At 36.8% G+C, this 18,192-nt stretch overlaps 2 protein-coding genes and 1 long non-coding RNA gene across 4 annotated transcripts in view; all 3 read left to right on the forward strand.

Moving 5' to 3' along the window:
* LOC116732436 (up-regulator of cell proliferation) overlaps positions 1-3,459 on the forward strand; it is a 19,264-nt gene extending 15,805 nt beyond the window's left edge. The window contains exons 6-7 of one of the 2 annotated variants that reach the window (XM_032582589.1): positions 2,673-2,780; positions 3,395-3,459. In XM_032582589.1, the coding sequence (XP_032438480.1) occupies positions 2,673-2,780; positions 3,395-3,400 (114 nt within the window). In that variant the 3' untranslated portion in view covers positions 3,401-3,459. Of the gene's footprint in view, positions 1-2,672; positions 2,834-3,394 lie in introns of those variants that run through there. The other variant, XM_032582588.1, reaches the window with a different exon arrangement.
* LOC116733222 (up-regulator of cell proliferation-like) lies at positions 3,395-14,757 on the forward strand. Its single transcript, XM_032584003.1, has 7 exons — positions 3,395-3,459; positions 3,746-3,784; positions 3,881-3,992; positions 5,167-5,268; positions 5,351-5,563; positions 8,200-12,431; positions 14,743-14,757. Exons 2-7 carry the CDS (start codon positions 3,779-3,781, stop codon positions 14,755-14,757), a joined length of 4,680 nt encoding a protein of 1,559 aa, XP_032439894.1. The 5' UTR covers positions 3,395-3,459; positions 3,746-3,778.
* On the forward strand, positions 5,570-7,773 carry LOC116732437 (uncharacterized). Its single transcript, XR_004341785.1, has 2 exons — positions 5,570-7,010; positions 7,245-7,773. It is a non-coding gene; the product is annotated as an uncharacterized LOC116732437 (long non-coding RNA).
* Positions 14,758-18,192: the final 3,435 nt, after the last annotated feature.

Consider the following 18,192-nt stretch of genomic DNA (forward strand, 5'->3'; position numbering starts at 1 on the left):
ATTTCAAAGTGCTTTACATCATATCAAACACAGGAACACAAAGCAACATAGAATCAACAATCAAAACACGACATCAAGTCAGGTTCCATCAATAAATTTGTAATTGATTACGTTTCAAATACAATCCTAAACAGGTCAGCTTTTAGTTGAGATTTAAAAGAAGTCAGTGTTTCAGCTGTTTTACAGTTTTCTGGAAGTTTGTTCCAAATTTGTGTTGCATAGATGCTGAAAGCTGCTTCTCCTCGTTTGGTTCTGGTTCTGGGGATGCAGAGCAGAACCAGAACCAGAAGACCTGAGAGGTCTGGAAGGTTGATACAACAACAGCAGATCTTTAATGTATTGTGGTGCTGAGCCGTTCAGTGATTTATAAACTAACAACAGTATTTTAAAGTCTATTCTTTGAGCTACAGGGAGCCAGTGGAGGGACTTTAAAACTGGTGTTATGTGCTCTATCTTCCTGGTTTTAGTGAGAACGCGAGCAGCAGCATTCTGGATCAGCTGCAGCTGTTTGATTTATTTGTTGGACAGACCTGTGAAGACGCTGTTGCAGTAATCAATGCGACAATGTTTCCACAAATATTTCATGTCTTGTTCCCATTTTATCATCTTGCCACAATCATAAGGATATAGTTTTTACCAGTGTCTAGTTCTGGGTCTTATGTTGAGTTTATCTCGGATATTAACATCACTGTTTTACTAAAATACAGTAACTTCCAAAGTAATAAAAATATAATCGCTTTAAAACATTTTTCAATATTTAACAGTTTGGTTACTCTCAAGTCTTTCTGAATCCAGTATAAAATACAAAAAGTTGCAGATTTTGCACTAAAGGTCAAACTGCTCCTCCATCGGGGATATTGTGTAGTGTTTATTTCACACACATCTAAATTAATATTATATTCAGTCAAAAAGATTTCTAAAAGGTTTTTCTATTTGTTTAGTGTCTCAGTGAAAAACAAGTTTGTCTTCTCTGATTTCATTGTTTTGTAAAAAAAAAAAAAAGTAGCATTTTATGGTGTTACAGCATAAAATTCATCTAATCCTTAGCAGAAATGAATGACTATAGATACAGTGAGTTAATGATTTATGAACATAACCTGCTGGATGTTTTGTTTACACATATGAACAAAAACACTGCACAGCACATTTCCATCAAAAGTAAAAGAGAATTCAATGAAACATTAATAAACATATAATGCTTATGAGTATTTTTTTACAATGGTAAAATGATTCACAATAATGATGTAGCAGGTTATTTTCCTTTTCAAAATAAAAAAAACACTCCACGAATCCTCCAAAAATGTTCACCCAAACATTTTATTAATTTGATTCATTAAACTTCAAAATATAAAGATTTGAACATCGTAGTAAGTCTTTCTCACTGCCTGATCAGTTTGGATCCTTTCATGAACCTTCAAAATATTTTGTAACTGGTATCATTAGAACCTCTGCAAATGGATCACTTAATTAGAGATGTTTTTTTAAGTGACCTACAAGTTCTTTTTTGAGATTATATATGATCTCTGAATCATACAGTTCAGTAGAAACACAGAATGCTTCTTCCTTGAAACATTAGGTTCATATACTTTGTTAATCCAGTTTTTGTACTTCTGTGATTTGCAGTCTTTCTCTTTCTCTCTCTCTACTTTTCTCATTCTCATTAAAAGACACAATGTCATACAGATTCGCACTGAATAAAAGTATTAAATTTAAGATTTGCAACCTTGGAAAGATAAGATGTTAGATAATGACTTGTCACAGTTTAAATATTTTCTTGAATACTTGTAGTTGGGTGCAAATACAGGCCAAAGCAGCAAACCAGCTGATTGGTGTAAGTCAGTACTCTGAGGCAGACTGAAAGGTCTAAAGTATGAAGCACATATTACCCACTTTTTTCTGACCAATCATTGTAATTTTTTCACAATCTCCAATGCATATAAATGAATTGGTGCTTGTATGCTTTATCTGCTTTTAATATTGTCTATTTCATGTTGCTTTGTATGTTTGAAATGCCTGGCTAGAAAATAAATGCCCCCATTGGGGGACAATAAAGGAACTGAACATGTTTGCACTGCTTGTCATTTTCTTTGGGATATTGTGAGCAGTGAGATGAACAGTGAAAGAAAAACTAAACTATTTCTGATAATGGTAGAGGAGAACTTTACAGCAATGACACTGAGGCAGACAGACAGACGGTGCAGTAAAAGTCTATTTGAAAAAGTCATCCAGAATACCCAAGACTGTGGATGTCTCTACTATAATGACACAGTACTAACAAATATATATTATTTTATTATTTTTATTTGTAGGGTATTTAAGGTAGAAGAATCTGGTTACTAACAATGTTAAGATGTAATTTTTCAACATATTACCGTAAATCTGTTTTACAATTCAATTTGTTGGATTGTTGTTCCTACCGACCTACAGGGGGCGACTTTGGACAATGACTCAGAAAACTGTGCAAAGAGAAATTTCTTTCTGCATGCAAGTATTTTTATTTTATTTTTTATTTTTTTAGCTAGTACTCTGTTGTAACGTCGTAGACAATAGCTGCAGTTCTTTTAAAAATATATCCCAACAGCAGAGCTGGAATGACCATGTAATGGAAACCATGTGATTTACAAGAAACAACTGAAAAACGTGTTTATGAAAGTGAAAGTGTTTTTCAGCAGGTTACAAAAGGACGTCTGCACTGCAGTCCTGCAGCTCTGTTAGAAGAAGGAGAGGGACTTTTGTTTTTAATGAAAAACAGCCGGTCCTCAAACAAATCTTCTGCTACGGTAAGTTATTTATACTGTTTTGTTGATTGATTTAAAAAATGAAATAAAAGAGTCAATATTCACTTGTTATACTAACCTCTGATATTATCAGGGCTAAAAGACAGGAAACTAATTCGCACGAGTGACGCCCAACAGATTTACTGGAACTTCATTTTGAATCAGCTGCCGATAAAACATAAAATATCAAATTAATGTTAATCAATGTGCTCCAGATGGTCAGTCACCGTCGTTTACAGGGTTTGTTGAGTTATATTTTACATTAAGCTAGTTGTTTTGTGGTGAAATGTTTCTGGAAAAAAACACTATATACGTTTTCCTGTTTCAAAAAGATTAAAATTATATGTATGTGTATTCCTGTTTTCTGGTTTAAATGCTTAGAACAGCTAGGAATTGATCATCTTTTTGACATTGCTGGATTTTACATGCATTATGATTTATGGATTCTTTAATTATAACTATCATCACACTGTCTATAATGATAAAAGTTGATGTTTTAATAAAGGTACTGTGATGGTCCAAATGTGTGCACTCTGATGTTCAGCTTATTAAGTGGTCATGGCACCAATGCAGTTAAACTTTAAGCTAAATGTTTATTCTTTTCTCTTTACTTTCAGGACTGATAGACAGTTTTTATCTGTAAAACAAAGACAAGCTTAATGGTTCTGCTGCCACGACCCTGGTGGGTAAATGTCCCAGACCGACACCCTTATATATATATATATACTGTGTATATATATATATATATATATATATATATACTGTATATATATGCATTATAATAGCAAAAGCTGTAATGCTCTACTTGAGAAAGTGCATCTATTCAGCCTCTCCTTGACAATCATTCAACAATTCTGAGTGCCACACTACCAGACAGGAAAAGAAAAAATAGGAACTGGAAGATAATGCTGCTACTCTTTCACTTGTTATCAAAACAAATGTTTCAATATTTCTTCCTTTTCTTTCAGAGAGAAGCTGAATGGTTTAGAGTTTGACCCACAATGGAGGTACATAGCCACATTATGAATGTCCAAAATATAATGAAAATTATATCACTGTCCATCCATCTACGCGATACTTAAATTATATATTTTTGTTTTAAGGAGCCCAGATCTGACAACTCAGAGGATATTTATGGTGAGGAAGACGAGGGCCCTCCTTCAGCATACACTGACTGTGAGGCTGACTATCAAAAGGCTGCTACAGATGATGAAGGTCAGTGAATTTAATTTGAAAATGACAACCACATTAAGAAGTAGACTCTGTTTTTCAGGCAGTGGCATTTTTATTATCCTCATCTGTTGTTACTATCACAGCCCCGCTGAGTCGCTACTTTGTAGAACTGCATTTTGGGGCGCGTCTCTACCAGCATGTTTGTTCACTCAACACTAAAACATGCAAAGGAAGCTTTCTTTGCAGATGTCATAAACAAAAACATTAACAATGCTCGAGCTTTATTTGCAACAGTTGACAGGCTCACAAACCCTCCTGTGACGTTACCACCTGAATTTCAATCTAATGCTGCCTGCAGCAGGTTTTTCAGGTTCTTTGCAGAGAAAATTTTAAAAATCAGAAAATTAATCTGCACATACACTAATGCCAGTACCAATGCTGTGCCCAAGCAAAACAAATACAGGAAAAATGATGAGGTAGTTTTACAACCACCCCCAAGACCAGTAAGGGTAAGTTCTGGTACTGGATGTAACACAAAAAAAAGTATCTTAAACAGTTGGTATCAGTAGCAAAATATAGTTTAATTTACAATTCAAGTAAAATCTCAATCACAGTAGACAACAAGCACAGGGAAGCTTTAAGCTTCAGGGTCTCCAAGGAAAAAACAACCAACAAAACATCCTCCTTTTAATTATAAAATAAAAACACTTCAGTAGAGAACTGAAAAGAAAGTACAATACCTGAACTCCCTGACTAACCAAAAAACAGGAGAAAACAGTTAAACAAAATGGCAGAGAACCCCTACCAGCTTCCAGTGTGAATAGAAACAAAACTTTAGTTAGACACTTGATGCTTCATAAAAATGCTCACAGCAAAACCATCCAAAGTCTCCACAAACAATCAGCTCACAGACAAGATCACATCAGGAAGGAAAGAAGAAAAGAGATCTGACATCTCTGGTTGTAGCTCTTTATGATGTGGCTGACGAGCTCCAACACATTGCACCTGTGGCAGCCAGGTAAAGCTGAAACACAAAGAAAAAGCTCTCTCATGAAGAGAGCCCCTAGAGGTCAGTGACTGTAACAAGTAGTATTAGAGTCATTTTCTACAATGGAGGTGAGCAGCTACTTTGTAGAAAAACGTGATGAAAAATATTGTACCCAATATAAGACTGAAAAATATGTAGTCTTATATTTTTATGTTATTTGTACTGAAGATTCATTTGTGGATCTTTACTGTGAAGAAGAAAAGGACCCAGGATCAACAACATGTGCCGACTGTGAAGCTGATTATCATGAAACGGGTACAGATGGTAAAGGTCAGTGCATTCAATTTGACAAAGAACAATGAGCAGTCTGATTCTTCAGGTATTATTATGATTGTTGTTATTATCTTCACAGCTGTTTGCCGTCATGTTAAGACAACACAGTATAAGACCAGCCATGAGTTAATTTCTCAGCCTCTGGAGACTCCTGCTGGTGAAATGGAGAACCACATTGTGATCAACTGCAGGGAGGAAGAAACGTTACAAGAGACAACAGAGACAAATGACTCGACAGAAATCAGTGATCTCCCTGGAAAACCAAACCTTGAGGAAGAAAGGAAAACGCAAAGTAAGCATTATGTGTCAATTTAGCAACAAAGTTGACTGTGAAACAAAACAAAAAAAAATACATAATTTATAAATGTATTTTGAACTAAAACTATTTTTTTTGCCTGGTATTAAGAAGGGATTGTTGGTCATCCTGCATACATTTGTTAAAAAGATAACCCTAAAAATTGGAAGTGATCTTGGAAATTTAAAATTTATTTAAATGAAAGGCAGTACATTAAAAAAACCAACAAAACAGATCAAAACCAATTAAATTTGCATTATTCCAAACCACTGAGAATGCCCTCATGCTTCAGAAACAGGAGCTAAACATGTATTCCCTCCATGTGTGATGCATTTAATAACAAAGATCATATCATAACAATGAAAGTTTTTGGATTTGGTTAAATTTGAGGGCGAGAGCATGCAGGTACAGAAAACGTTAGATATGTTCATCTGCTTGATTAATGTGTGATGGGATCTGGATTCTCTGTTCAACTTGTCGAACATTAATTAAACCACATAAAACTTTCATTTAAACTGAATAGCCTATGTCAATATCATTTAAAAATTCAAAGATAAAAATGGAATATGACAGGATATTTTTGACGTCGTCAGTCAAAATAACGGACAACAAAAAAGTCTAGCGCAACCTCTGCTCTCAGTATTCCTTCAAGATCATTTTTTAAAATTATTTATTTAACTTCTATTTAATGAGGTGAGTTATTAAGAACACATTTGTATTTACACTAACGACATTACATAACGGCATTATTATAAATTCTTTGGTAGAAAAACAATCATGTTCATCTTATTGGGTTATGGTATTTGATTTTAGCAGTGTGCGTACTCCAGAAGACTTCAGCGGTCTTCAGTGGTGCTGAAAACTGCGTTCAGTGAGACGGTTTTATACCCGACCGTGGGGCTGAGTGACCAAAACCTGTACTGCGTGACGTAAAGCCATACCATTTCAATCAAATGGGAGAATCCAACTGAGCACCGTTTGACTGAACAAGGCCAGCAGTGATTAATTAACAAACTTACATGAAAATGTCAGTGCTCACACAGAAACAAAGATAGAAAGATATCATTAAAAAGTTGATGTAGGGGTTGGTTGCACTCTAAATACAAGTGAGGCAGTTCACACACTGCCTCCCTCCAAGTCGAAGTGTTTCACTTCAACCCATTCCTCCATTTTTGTAGTTCGATAGCAGAAATATGATTATCTACTGGCACAGAAATGTTTTATTCTCCAATTGATTAATTGATTTTTGAGCCATAAATGTTACTGCCATATGAATGAACACATTTTAGAAACAGGGCCTATGCATAGGTCAAGAGTTGGCAAAAACTAGCACAAAAATGTCACTGAATGCATTTGGATCATATAGTCCTTAATACAAAAATGGCAAAAACAATGCCAGATTGTTGATGTAATAAGACTATTCGAAAGACGCTGTACGGGTTAGGTCAGAGGTCTCAAACTCCAGTCCTCAAGGGCCGCTGTCCTGGAACTTTTAGATGTGCCTCTGCTGCACCACACCTGAATAGAATAATGAGATCATTATCAAGGCTCTGGAGAACTGATCTACACAAGGAGGAGGTAATTAAGCCATTTCATTCCAGTGTTTTGTACCTGTGGCACATCTGAAAACTGCAGGACAGCGGCCCTTGAGGACTGGAGTTTGAGACCCCTGGGTTAGGTCCTTAAGTAGCTAAGAACATGGCTACTCAAGATAAGTAGTTGTCTTAAGTAGGTATGTTTATATTAGCAGGGACACAGCACTAACATAAACAGAAGGCACAATGTTACTGCAGTTAAAACAATGGCTAAGTTGTCATATCAACACATAATAAATTCTTGGCTAAAATAAAGTTTGTCATTTTAGTGTTATTTGCAGCTTATTGTTTGATGTGTATGTCATTTCCATAGATAGAAGGAACGGATGCCCCAATCAAACAAAGTCTTACTCTGAATCTTTCTTCATGGGAGTGGAGATTGCTGAAGTTCTGGTCCTTCTAGTCCTTAACGCAAACAAAGAGAACTTTCCATACTCTTGTTTGTACATTTCCAAGAAAAATAAATTCAACCAGGCAGTTCATAGAGAATATGATGCTGCTTAATGGTGTAATGTGTGAGTTAATATGCCCAACAACCGAATATTCTCATTTATCAACTTACAGCTTTGGCATCATTGAGCCCTAACCCTAAACCTTGGACTTGAAAATTGATGCGCGAAATAAAATTGGCATCTTTACAAAATTGAAAACCATGCTAAACCATAACCTTGTTTAGCAGTTCCTCAAAAAATACTGTGACGTAATAGTTCAAAAGATGTAATAGCGAATAGAGAAAAATTAACAAATTGAAAAATAAGACCCTAATATAAATATATCTATGTTGAGATTAAATTAAACTTTTCTGCAATACTAGAGACTCCAAGTACAAAATAAAATGTAACTAAATGCTAAAAAAATATTTTGCAAGATATGTCCCTTTTACGTTGGCAGATAAAACATCATTAGTTTCAATTGTAGAACAATGTTTCTTTTCTACGATGCAAAAATACAATCTGCATTGCTGAAGTTAAAAATAGTATTTAATTAGAATTCACACCCATACACATTAAAAACGTAATGTATCTTTATCATTCACAGAGACCAACCTTGAGAGGCTTTTGGAAGATTTGGGCTTGGAGCAGTACCACAGAGAGAAGTTATCATTAAGCAAAATACTTGGGATTGATGAGAAGACGATCACTGATGACCTGGGCGACTGTAAATCAAATATCCTGTTGAATTTTCTCAAGAAATTAGTGATGGTTAATGTGACTGCTAGGAACGTAAAAGGTGTATCATGTGACTTGAGTAATGAATCTTCTGAGTCAAACTGTGATGATGAATCAGACAGTACAGAGAGCAATTTTGAGGACCTGTTTGAGAGCCCAAATAAGACTGAAACATTTAATCCTCTTGATATAATGACTGCTCTCCTTTTGTGTTCTGATGGTTTTGTTCAGCAAGAGTTAGCTCTAAAAATGTCCATGTGTCAGTTCTCTGTTCCTCTGCTGCTTCCTAACTGTGATACACAGCAGTGCACCCTCATGCTGTGGGCCATGAGAGACATTGTTAAGAAGTACAGACCTTCAGATCTTTCAGAATCAAAAGGCTTCATAGAAGAGAGAATAGTTCTTTCTGAACTTCCAATGATCTCATTTGTGAGACTGGGTGAGTGCTCTCTGTCCAAATCAGAGATCCTCAATAAACTTTTGAGTAACTCTGAGCAATACCATGACACCTTTGTTCACCACAACATGGAGTCTGGAGACATTCAGAGAAGAATATCCAATGGACTGACTGAAATGACCTGGTACCTTCCCTGTGGAAACAAAAACATGGACATCTTTAGTGAACCAGTTGCTATAGCTAACCTTCGTGGAGACATTGCTTCATTTGAAACTCAATTCTCCTTTTTGTGTCAAACATCTGCTGCTGTTTTTGTTTTCTTTGACCAGCTGGACTCTGAGTGTGAACTGCTGATGAACAAAAGCCATAAAGCTCAAATCTTCTTAGTGGGAAACCAACAGAACAAGAGCCTTACTCCAGATGTTCTGAAGAAACTAGCAACCAGGCTGAACTTGAGTAAAAACAATATAATTATAAAAACTAACAAAACAAATGATGCAGACTTTGTCAAATCTTTGAAGAAAACAGTGAGCAGTGTACTTACCAACCCACGGTTAAAGATGTCAGTAGAGCAGATGGCTGAAGTTGCTCATGAATTGGGAATTCCAGTTGATGAAGATTCTCCAGAGTGCCAGGATGGAAAGAAAAATGCAGATGCCATCACTGCAGAGATAAAAGATACTTTTCAATTCAAAGAAAATCAGTTTCCTTTGCAAGGTCAAATATGGAAGGAACTGACATTTTTGGAAAAGGAAGAATTTCGTCTCCGAAAAGTTGGTTCTGAAAATATAGAAAACTATAAGAGCAATCTTAAAAAGAAAAGAGAAGAGCAACGTAAAAAACAAAATTCCTATGCAATGTCAAGTGTAATGTCATGCTTCATTAGGGCAATATCCAGCCCACATAGAGAAAGGTGTTACTTTCTAAAATGGATGAGAATGAACCTCGACAACTTGTCTCGAACAGAACTTTCTGGCCTTAGGGAACTTTACAAGGAAAAATGCAAAGATTCTGAAAACAAACAAGAGATCAAAGAAATTGACCAACAACTTTCCAGCAGCTCACTGGGAGTTGAGCACTTCTTCCGTGAAATGGGTCAGATCTATGAAGCTTCTCTTTACCTTCCAGAAACAGATCCATCACGTCAACAGCTGCAACATCTGCCCAAACTCTGTGCTCAGTTGTTGCTGGATGGATTTCCTCTTGAGCTTGTAGATGGAGATGCTTCCAACATTCCTCTCGGATGGGTGAGTGATGTTCTGTCTCAGCTCAATGACTTGGTGTCTCCAAAGAACAAGATCCTGGTCGTCACAGTTCTTGGAGTTCAGAGCACAGGGAAGTCCACTCTCCTTAACACCATGTTTGGAGTTCAGTTTGCAGTCAGCAGTGGTCGATGCACTAGAGGTGCCTTCATGCTGCTCATCAAAGTCAATGAAGACTTCAAGAAAGTTCTCAACTGTGACTTCATGATGATCATCGACACTGAAGGCTTAAAGTCACCAGAGCTAGCACAGCTGGACAACAGCCATGAGCATGACAATGAGCTGGCAACACTTGTTGTTGGTCTGAGTGACATCACCATTATCAATATTGCAATGGAGAATTCAACAGAGATGAAAGACATCCTGCAGATAGTGGTGCATGCTTTCCTCAGGATGAAGGAGGTCGGCAAAAAGCCTCAATGTCAGTTTGTTCACCAGAACGTTTCTGATGTTTCAGCTCATGAGAAGAACCTGAGAGACAGGAAGCTGCTGTTAGAACAGCTGAATGAGATGACCCAGGCAGCAGCTAAAATGGAGAAGAAAGAGGAAAACAAGAGCTTCACTGATGTGATGGAGTATAATCCAGACACTGGGAACTGCTACATTCCTGGACTCTGGAATGGAAACCCACCAATGGCTCCAGTCAATGCAGGATACAGTGAGACTGTCTATGAACTCAAGAAAAACATCATCCAACAGCTGGGAAAGTGTGAGTCAACTTCTAATAACATCTTGGAGTTCAGAGAGTGGATAACCAGCCTGTGGAACGCAGTAAAACATGAAAACTTCATCTTCAGCTTCAGAAACAGCCTGGTGGCTGATGCTTACATGAGGCTCTGCACAGAGTACAACCAATGGGAGTGGGAGTTCAAAAAGGAAATGTACAAATGGGTTACCACAGCAGAAACAAGAATTTCCAATTTTGGTACAGCTGCTGCAAAATCTAAACTATCTGACATGAATGAATTCATGACCGAGTTGAAAAGTGAAGCATTCACAGAGCTGACCAAGTGGGAGACAAAGATTCTTGACAATCTGAAGAAATACTTTGAGCAGCCAGAAGGTCATGTTTATCTGATTGAAGGATACAGAGAGGATTTCTCCAACAGCATAAAGAGTCTTCGACGACAAACTGAAAGATCAGTGTTCAACCAGATCACAACAACAGCTGACATTAAAGAGGGATTGAAAGAACTCGACAAAATCAGGGCCACTTATACAGAAAAAATTGAGAAAGCAGTTTGTGATTTAATTGATAAATGTCGTAAGAAAAAAGTTAAAATGACTGACAGAGAGCTTGATGAAAATTTTGATAAGATGTGGACTGAAACACTGGAAACCTTGGCCTTCTCCGAACAGCAGACTTCAAATATCTTCACCAGTGTGTCCCATCAGTTACAAACAAATCTTTCTCCTAAGGGAAGCCATGCATGTGAACTGCTGAGTAAAAAAAACCTCAAAGACTGTGGACTGGAGCCTTTTACATACAAACCCAAAGGACGGAGAGAAAAAATCAAACACAAACTAACAGGATGGTGGAACTCTACAGATCCTATAAAGGCCAGGCAAGAAACCGCTGACAGCATCATATCCTCCTGCAATGATTGTATTAGTGATAAAATCAAGAGAAAAACTAATTATCATGACACTTACATCCAGGAGATTCTTCACATCATTGATGAGAAGCTGAGCAATGCTAAGGTTGACACTGACATAGAGTTTGAGGTGTCTCTGAAACAACACATCTGTGGATCTGCAGCCAGGGAGTTTCAGAAGATGCATGAAGACTTTATACAAGAAAATGATCCTTATAAATGTCTGCAGAAAAACAAAAACAAATTTTGTACAGGTTTCAAAGATGTGTTCTACAAACGAGACCAATGCCAGAAGAAAGCTGAAGAATTCACTAATCAGTGTCTGAAACCTGCTGTGGAAGATTTCATCTATCGTTCCTTGGGCCTCAACATAATCGATGAAATGCTGACAGGAGAAGAGTTCAGCACACGAATGTCTTTTCAATATTCTGTTTTAATGGATCTTGTTTCAAGGAATGATTTTGAACGTTATCTTTACTACATCTGTTCCTATGAAGATTATTTAAAATCCCAGATATCTGACAGAATAAAGAAGCATTTTTCTGATGGGTCTATTCTAGGTGAAATTGAAGACAGACATCTCGAGTCGAGTATTAGCAGCATCAATGGTGCCATCAAAAAGACCATAGCAACTGACAGCCTGAAGACATTTGTTGAAGAGATCTGCAAAGAACTTGGTGACAAACTGGTGATTTCCCAGAATGCTCTTGGTGCCTTCCTGGTCCTAAACAATGCTGATCAGAAACAGTTCGCTCACTGGCTCACAGTGTCTGTGAAGGACATGGCAGAAGCTCTGAGGACAGATATTCAGAACAGACCCTTTGAAATCAAACTCAGTCATCTCCATGTAAAGCCCCATGTTGAGCTTTTCAACAGAGTGATTGGTTGTGGCCAGCAGTGTCCATTCTGTGCCGTACCCTGTGATGCAGGAGGAAAATTACACACTGAACATTTTGCTTCATTGCATCGTCCACAGGGCTTGGGTGAGCATAGATGGGAGGGAACAGAGCAGCTTATGACTGACATCTGCTCTTCTCTGGTTGTCAGTGGAAAGATTTTCTGTTGCAGTGCCACAAAGGATGAATGGCACCTTTACAAAAACTATAAGGAAATCTACCCACACTGGGACATTCGTCCAGATGTCAGCCTGGAGGCATCAGACTACTGGAAATATGTGATGGCCAAGTACAACCAGGAATTTGCTAAAGCATACATGGCAAAACCAGCAGACATTCCTCCTGCTTGGAACAATATCACAGAACAACAAGCAAAGGAAAGCCTTAAAGAGTCATTTAACATCAAGTGAGACTAGAGTTTTCTAGTCAGGCATTTCTATTCTTGAGAAGGTCCATTAGGATTCAATTTTATTTTAAAACAGATAAAAAAAACTATTTAATATTCTCAAAAGTTAGTGCTAACTTGTCGCGCAAAGTTTGTTCTTAATTTTTTTTTTCACTTTTTTATAAACAATAATAAATACTTACTTCTAGTCTATGTAGAAAAAATATATTTCATGGATCTTACTCAAAGATCTGTGTATGTTCTTTGGCTCTATGAAGTTTTGAGCATGTTTTTGCTTAATACATCCTTACTGAAAATAGTGTCAAGTTGTAACAATGTTTGGATTTATGATTCTTTTACTTTGCTTCTTCAATATTTCTATTATGATTTCTGTGACTATGTAGTCTCTAGGACTGATGTCTATGAAGTGGTTAACAGAAATGACCCCACCAATAAGCCTAGTGGCATGTTTCCATGGAGATATATTATATTCAAATCCCAGGTACAAAATCGTTTAATATGTTCTAAAATGAGACGTTAAAGAACTGTTATTGTGATGTATTAGCAAATATTACTTTTGTAGTTTATGCTTAGACTGTGTTCTGGGACCTTTGAGAGATGAATTGGTTTTGTTAGAGAAAAGTTAAAAAGATGAAGTTTGTTTTATGGTCAACGAAAGTTTAAACTGTAAAGCAATTTAAAGATGTATTCATTTTTAAAGTGGTTAAACAACTTGAATATGTAAACTTAACATGCTATATTATTTTTTGATCATAGTAATGTTAAAAGTATACATTAAATATTTGTTTTCCTTCAAGAGGAGTTCCATTAATTTATTCTAACTACATTTCAATTCGGTACAACTGCTGTGCTAAAATTATTCATCACAATAATTGTGTTAAAGGAACACATTAATACATCTGGTTTCAGAGTGTAAAAAAAACTTTTTTTTACATATTTAAAAAAAATACAGCAAATACAATTGGTCCTTCTTTTCTCATTTTACCTGATTTAACAACTAGTAAATCAAGTAGAGTGTTTTTCTTGATTAACTTGACACCATAAATCAAGTCAAGCATTTGACTTGATTTACAGTGTAGATATACTATACTAGTATTGATCCTAGATAGCAGGCGGCGACATTTCTGCTCTGGGAAACGACCAAACTATCAGAGAAATGCAATGACTTGGAGTTGAGGATGAGGCGCAACAATATAAGAATCCATGGCATTCCTGAGGGTGTAGAAAAAACAACACCATTAGCTTCATAGCACAATTTATTAAATCCCAGATTCAAATCACAGACAGGATGGAATTGTGTATTGAAAGAGCACATTGCTCACTGGTGAATAAACCACGCTCCCCCCGAAAGCGATCATCGTACGCTTCTTTTATTATAAGATGAAGGAACATGGGATAAAACAGGCCTGGAAACAGAAGATCTGCTATGAAGGACAGACTGTTTATTTCAACCAAGACTACACAACGGGGGTCCAAAAGAAAAGGAAGCAGGTGAGGGAAGACATCAAACAACAGAAGGAGAGGAATGTGAAGGAACAGTCCTCCTTTCCGGCCCAACGCAAATGCTGGGGCTCTTGGAAGACTTTTGTTCATGTTCCAGTCATTGTTTTGGGGTCCCTGTCCCAATATGTGTGTTTATGTTTCGTTTTTGTTTACATTTATTACTGAAATTGTCATATCTCCTATTTGTCCTATAAACCTTACATATCTTCCTTCTTTATCCTTTACCTCTTTTTCAACTTCAAACAATATCCCTTATTGGATTAAAATAGCTACCCCCTCCTTTTTCCAAATGAGGCATAAAATGGGTGACTTACCGATTCCCTTTTCCGGTTTTTGTGTTTGTTCTCCATTAGGTGAGTCTCTGGTAGATTTTTTAGTTGAGTCAAAATCTTCTTTTGTTTAATAGGATGGTTCAGACCATGAATATTGTAAGATACTGTATCTAGCCCACTCATATTACTACCATATCTGGAGCTGTACGTGACACCTCTTTGAAAAGAAAAGTATGTTACACAAGACATAGCCTCAACTGAAAAGGAGAAATTTGAAAATAAGTGTGCGCGATCCAATCATCTTAAAGGAGACTTGGAATTAATTGTCAGTTGTACTTTGGGAGCGTAAAAGGAAGGCTGCGGAAAAATAGTGCTGAAATTGATGAGACATCTTCAGCGAGACCCAGAGACACTGTGTTGCTAACCATTGATGAGTCTGTACCTCGTCTTGGCTAGGTATTTTTACTTTTGTTGGATTGGACTTCTGGATTGTCTACGGCTGGAGATGGTGAGCCTGTGTCCAGAAAAGAACTACCGATCCATCAAAGAACTTCCATCTTGTCTCCAGCATGAACATTGTAGTGGTAATAATGAAAAAAGGAGCTGAACTCAAAAACACAATTTGACTCGATGAATGACTAAAAGAATAAATGAAACATTGAGCTCAATAGGTCTGGGGTTTAATTTTTGATATGTCGGCTTGTTATTATTATAATTGCTTTTATTATTGTTATTGTGCTTGCTAAATGTGAGTAGCCCAGCTCATAGCATAACCGCTAACATGTCTCCACATGATTTAAACCCTCCAGAAGTGCAGCGCATGGTAGTTGAGCACATTGTGAAAAGGAAAGATTATGCAGTGCAACAGTTCTCACAAAACTAAGTTTTTTTCTGGTAAAATCCCACAGCCAGCGTATGAGCCAGATTATGATACTTGACATTCCAGTGTAGAACTACTCATGAGTGACTCTTCCATTTCCAAAGTGCAACAATCTCAAAAGATCCTTCAGTCTATCTTACCCCCAGCCGCTGATACAACCAGGAATTTGGTAAAGCATACATGGCAAAACCAGCAGACAAAAAAAACAGTGAAGTCCATCTTGATCCTTCCCACATGAAAAAAAAGAAGAGCGAAGTGGGAGAGAGCCAAATAAAACTTATGTAGGACCTACATTTGTGACCTCAACATTTCTCTCCACAAGACTTTGTCTCATTTGTACGAGCAAAACCATCCTGGTGAAAAACAAATATACTAAGACAGACATCTTACTAAAATGTTAAATTTTAGTATACTAGTATAATTTTAGTATACTTAAGCATACTTTAAGTCAGACTAATCATGTGTATACTTCAAGTTCACTTAGGATTAGTTAACTTAAAGTGTGACATTTTGGAACAACTAATTTTGTGCTTATTGTATTTTAATAGTATTTAAATTGTATTAAAGAACAATTTAAAATGTACTTTTATGTACTTTTTTGGAACAACTTAAGTTACACTTAGTATACTTTACGTATATTGTTTTTTATGTAATATAAACGTTCACAATTAGTATATTTTGAGTGTACTATTTTTGTGATTGAATTACATTTAAAATATATTTAGATTAGAATGCATTTTAAGTATATTGGCATTACATATTTTATATATTAGTGTGACACTGTCATAAACATGACATAACACCTATTGGGGCGTGCTGTGGTGGCGCAGCGGGTTAACACGCCCCACGTTTGGAGGCCTTAGACCCGCGGACGTCGCGGGTTCGACTCCCGGCCCCGACGACCTCTGCCGCATGTCCTCCTTCACAAAATGGCGCCGGCTCAGCTGGCTGCCTGCAGACACAGCTCCTGTCGTGTGCTGTAACTGCGAAATAATTTCCCTGCTGGGATGAATAAAGTAAAAAAAAAATTCTTGTTGTGTCATGTTAGTATGTTCAGTAAATAATGACACTTTTAATGAGAAGTTTCTTTAAAAGTTGGATTAGAAGTCCATTAAATGTGCCAACTTTGGGTGGCGCCATGTTGTAAAAGGCAGGAGAAAAGGCTGCTGATCAACGTGATCTGACATAACTTGGGCTGATAAAATCAATAACATTAGCTGTGAACATCGATAGTTACGATATATCTTGATCTTCTTGGTGGGACGGGGCGCCCCCTCTTGATAATAGTAGAGGAAACGCTGGACTGACAAGTAGTTAGCATGATGAGTTAAGCAGACTCACAGCTCCACCAGGTGTTTACTAACTACTGCTGACAATAGACAGGAGGAGCTGAGAAGTGCGTTAAAAACAGGAGGCTTGCACAAGAAGTTTGCATGGTGTATCATCTTGCAGCACAGTTGGACAGGAAGTCAGCACAGGATGCTTGTGGTCTGTGTGCAGGTTCAACATCATTTGCATTTGAAAAACTGTCAAGCGACAAAAAACACCCAGTGGCTCAGTGACAAATCAAATACTATGTGCATAGTATGAAACTGAAACTTGAAACGAGGTTCAGCATTCAAACAAATATTTGGCAATTTCATTTTGATACTAACTGCATTTCATGAAGAAAAACACATGTAGTGCATGTATTTGCCTTTACGACAGGGTATTAGGGTCATACTGAAAACAAAAATGAAAATATACAGTGATGAGAACAAAGTCTAAATTACAGGATTAAAGTCATAATATTCATTTATTAGTTTACTTAATTCTCATTCTCATCATTTTAGAATTGAGGATTTGTGAATAAATGACAAACTCCAAACCTGACATGCCTTAAAATCAATTAAAGTCTGAGCTGAAGGTGTTACAGCAGCATTATAAAAGCCTCAGAGAGTGGTGTGTCTTATTTTATTGATCGGATAGTCAAAGATATTGAGTATGATGGATCAAAGTCTAATTGTCTAACACTACAAAGTACAAAATATTTTTTTTAAAATACAAGCTGTTATGCACTTTTAAAGATGTACTAGGAAGTTCTAGGAAGTGACACAGGCAAATCTTCGTCATGTAAATGTAAAAAAGAACTTAAGTCCATCTTGAAGAATATGGATCCTTGATGGCAGCAACATTTCATGGCACTCAGTCCAGTGGACCATAAATCCTGCTGGACTCTATGGCTGCACATCAAGGAGGAAAACACATCTCTCAGCAAGACAAAAAGACCTTTGACCTTTTCATGATCTCAACAGTAGGGTTTGTCAGCAAAGACAAATTGTCAAAATGGAAGTGATAGTGTTAAATAAATAATGTCAATGTGAACATGTTGAGTTTTATTAAGTCATAGAATAAAAGTCAAAAGGTGAAAACTGATTGGAGTCAGAGATGGAGGAGTTAAAGGAGAATTGCAAAGCCTTAGAGAGAGGAGTTGTTGTACAGACGGCCAGAGATGATGAATATTATTACAATGATAATAATAATTAGTCTACTAATAAAAGGATCTCAAAATGTCAGACTGTTGGGGATAAAAAACAACAAAATTAAAGTTTTAGTGCAGCTGGTTTGAATTGGACAACGTATATTTTAATAATCATGTACAAACAAAGATC

Source organism: Xiphophorus hellerii, chromosome 14 (genome assembly GCF_003331165.1).
Source record: "Xiphophorus hellerii strain 12219 chromosome 14, Xiphophorus_hellerii-4.1, whole genome shotgun sequence".
Taxonomy (NCBI): domain Eukaryota; kingdom Metazoa; phylum Chordata; class Actinopteri; order Cyprinodontiformes; family Poeciliidae; genus Xiphophorus; species Xiphophorus hellerii.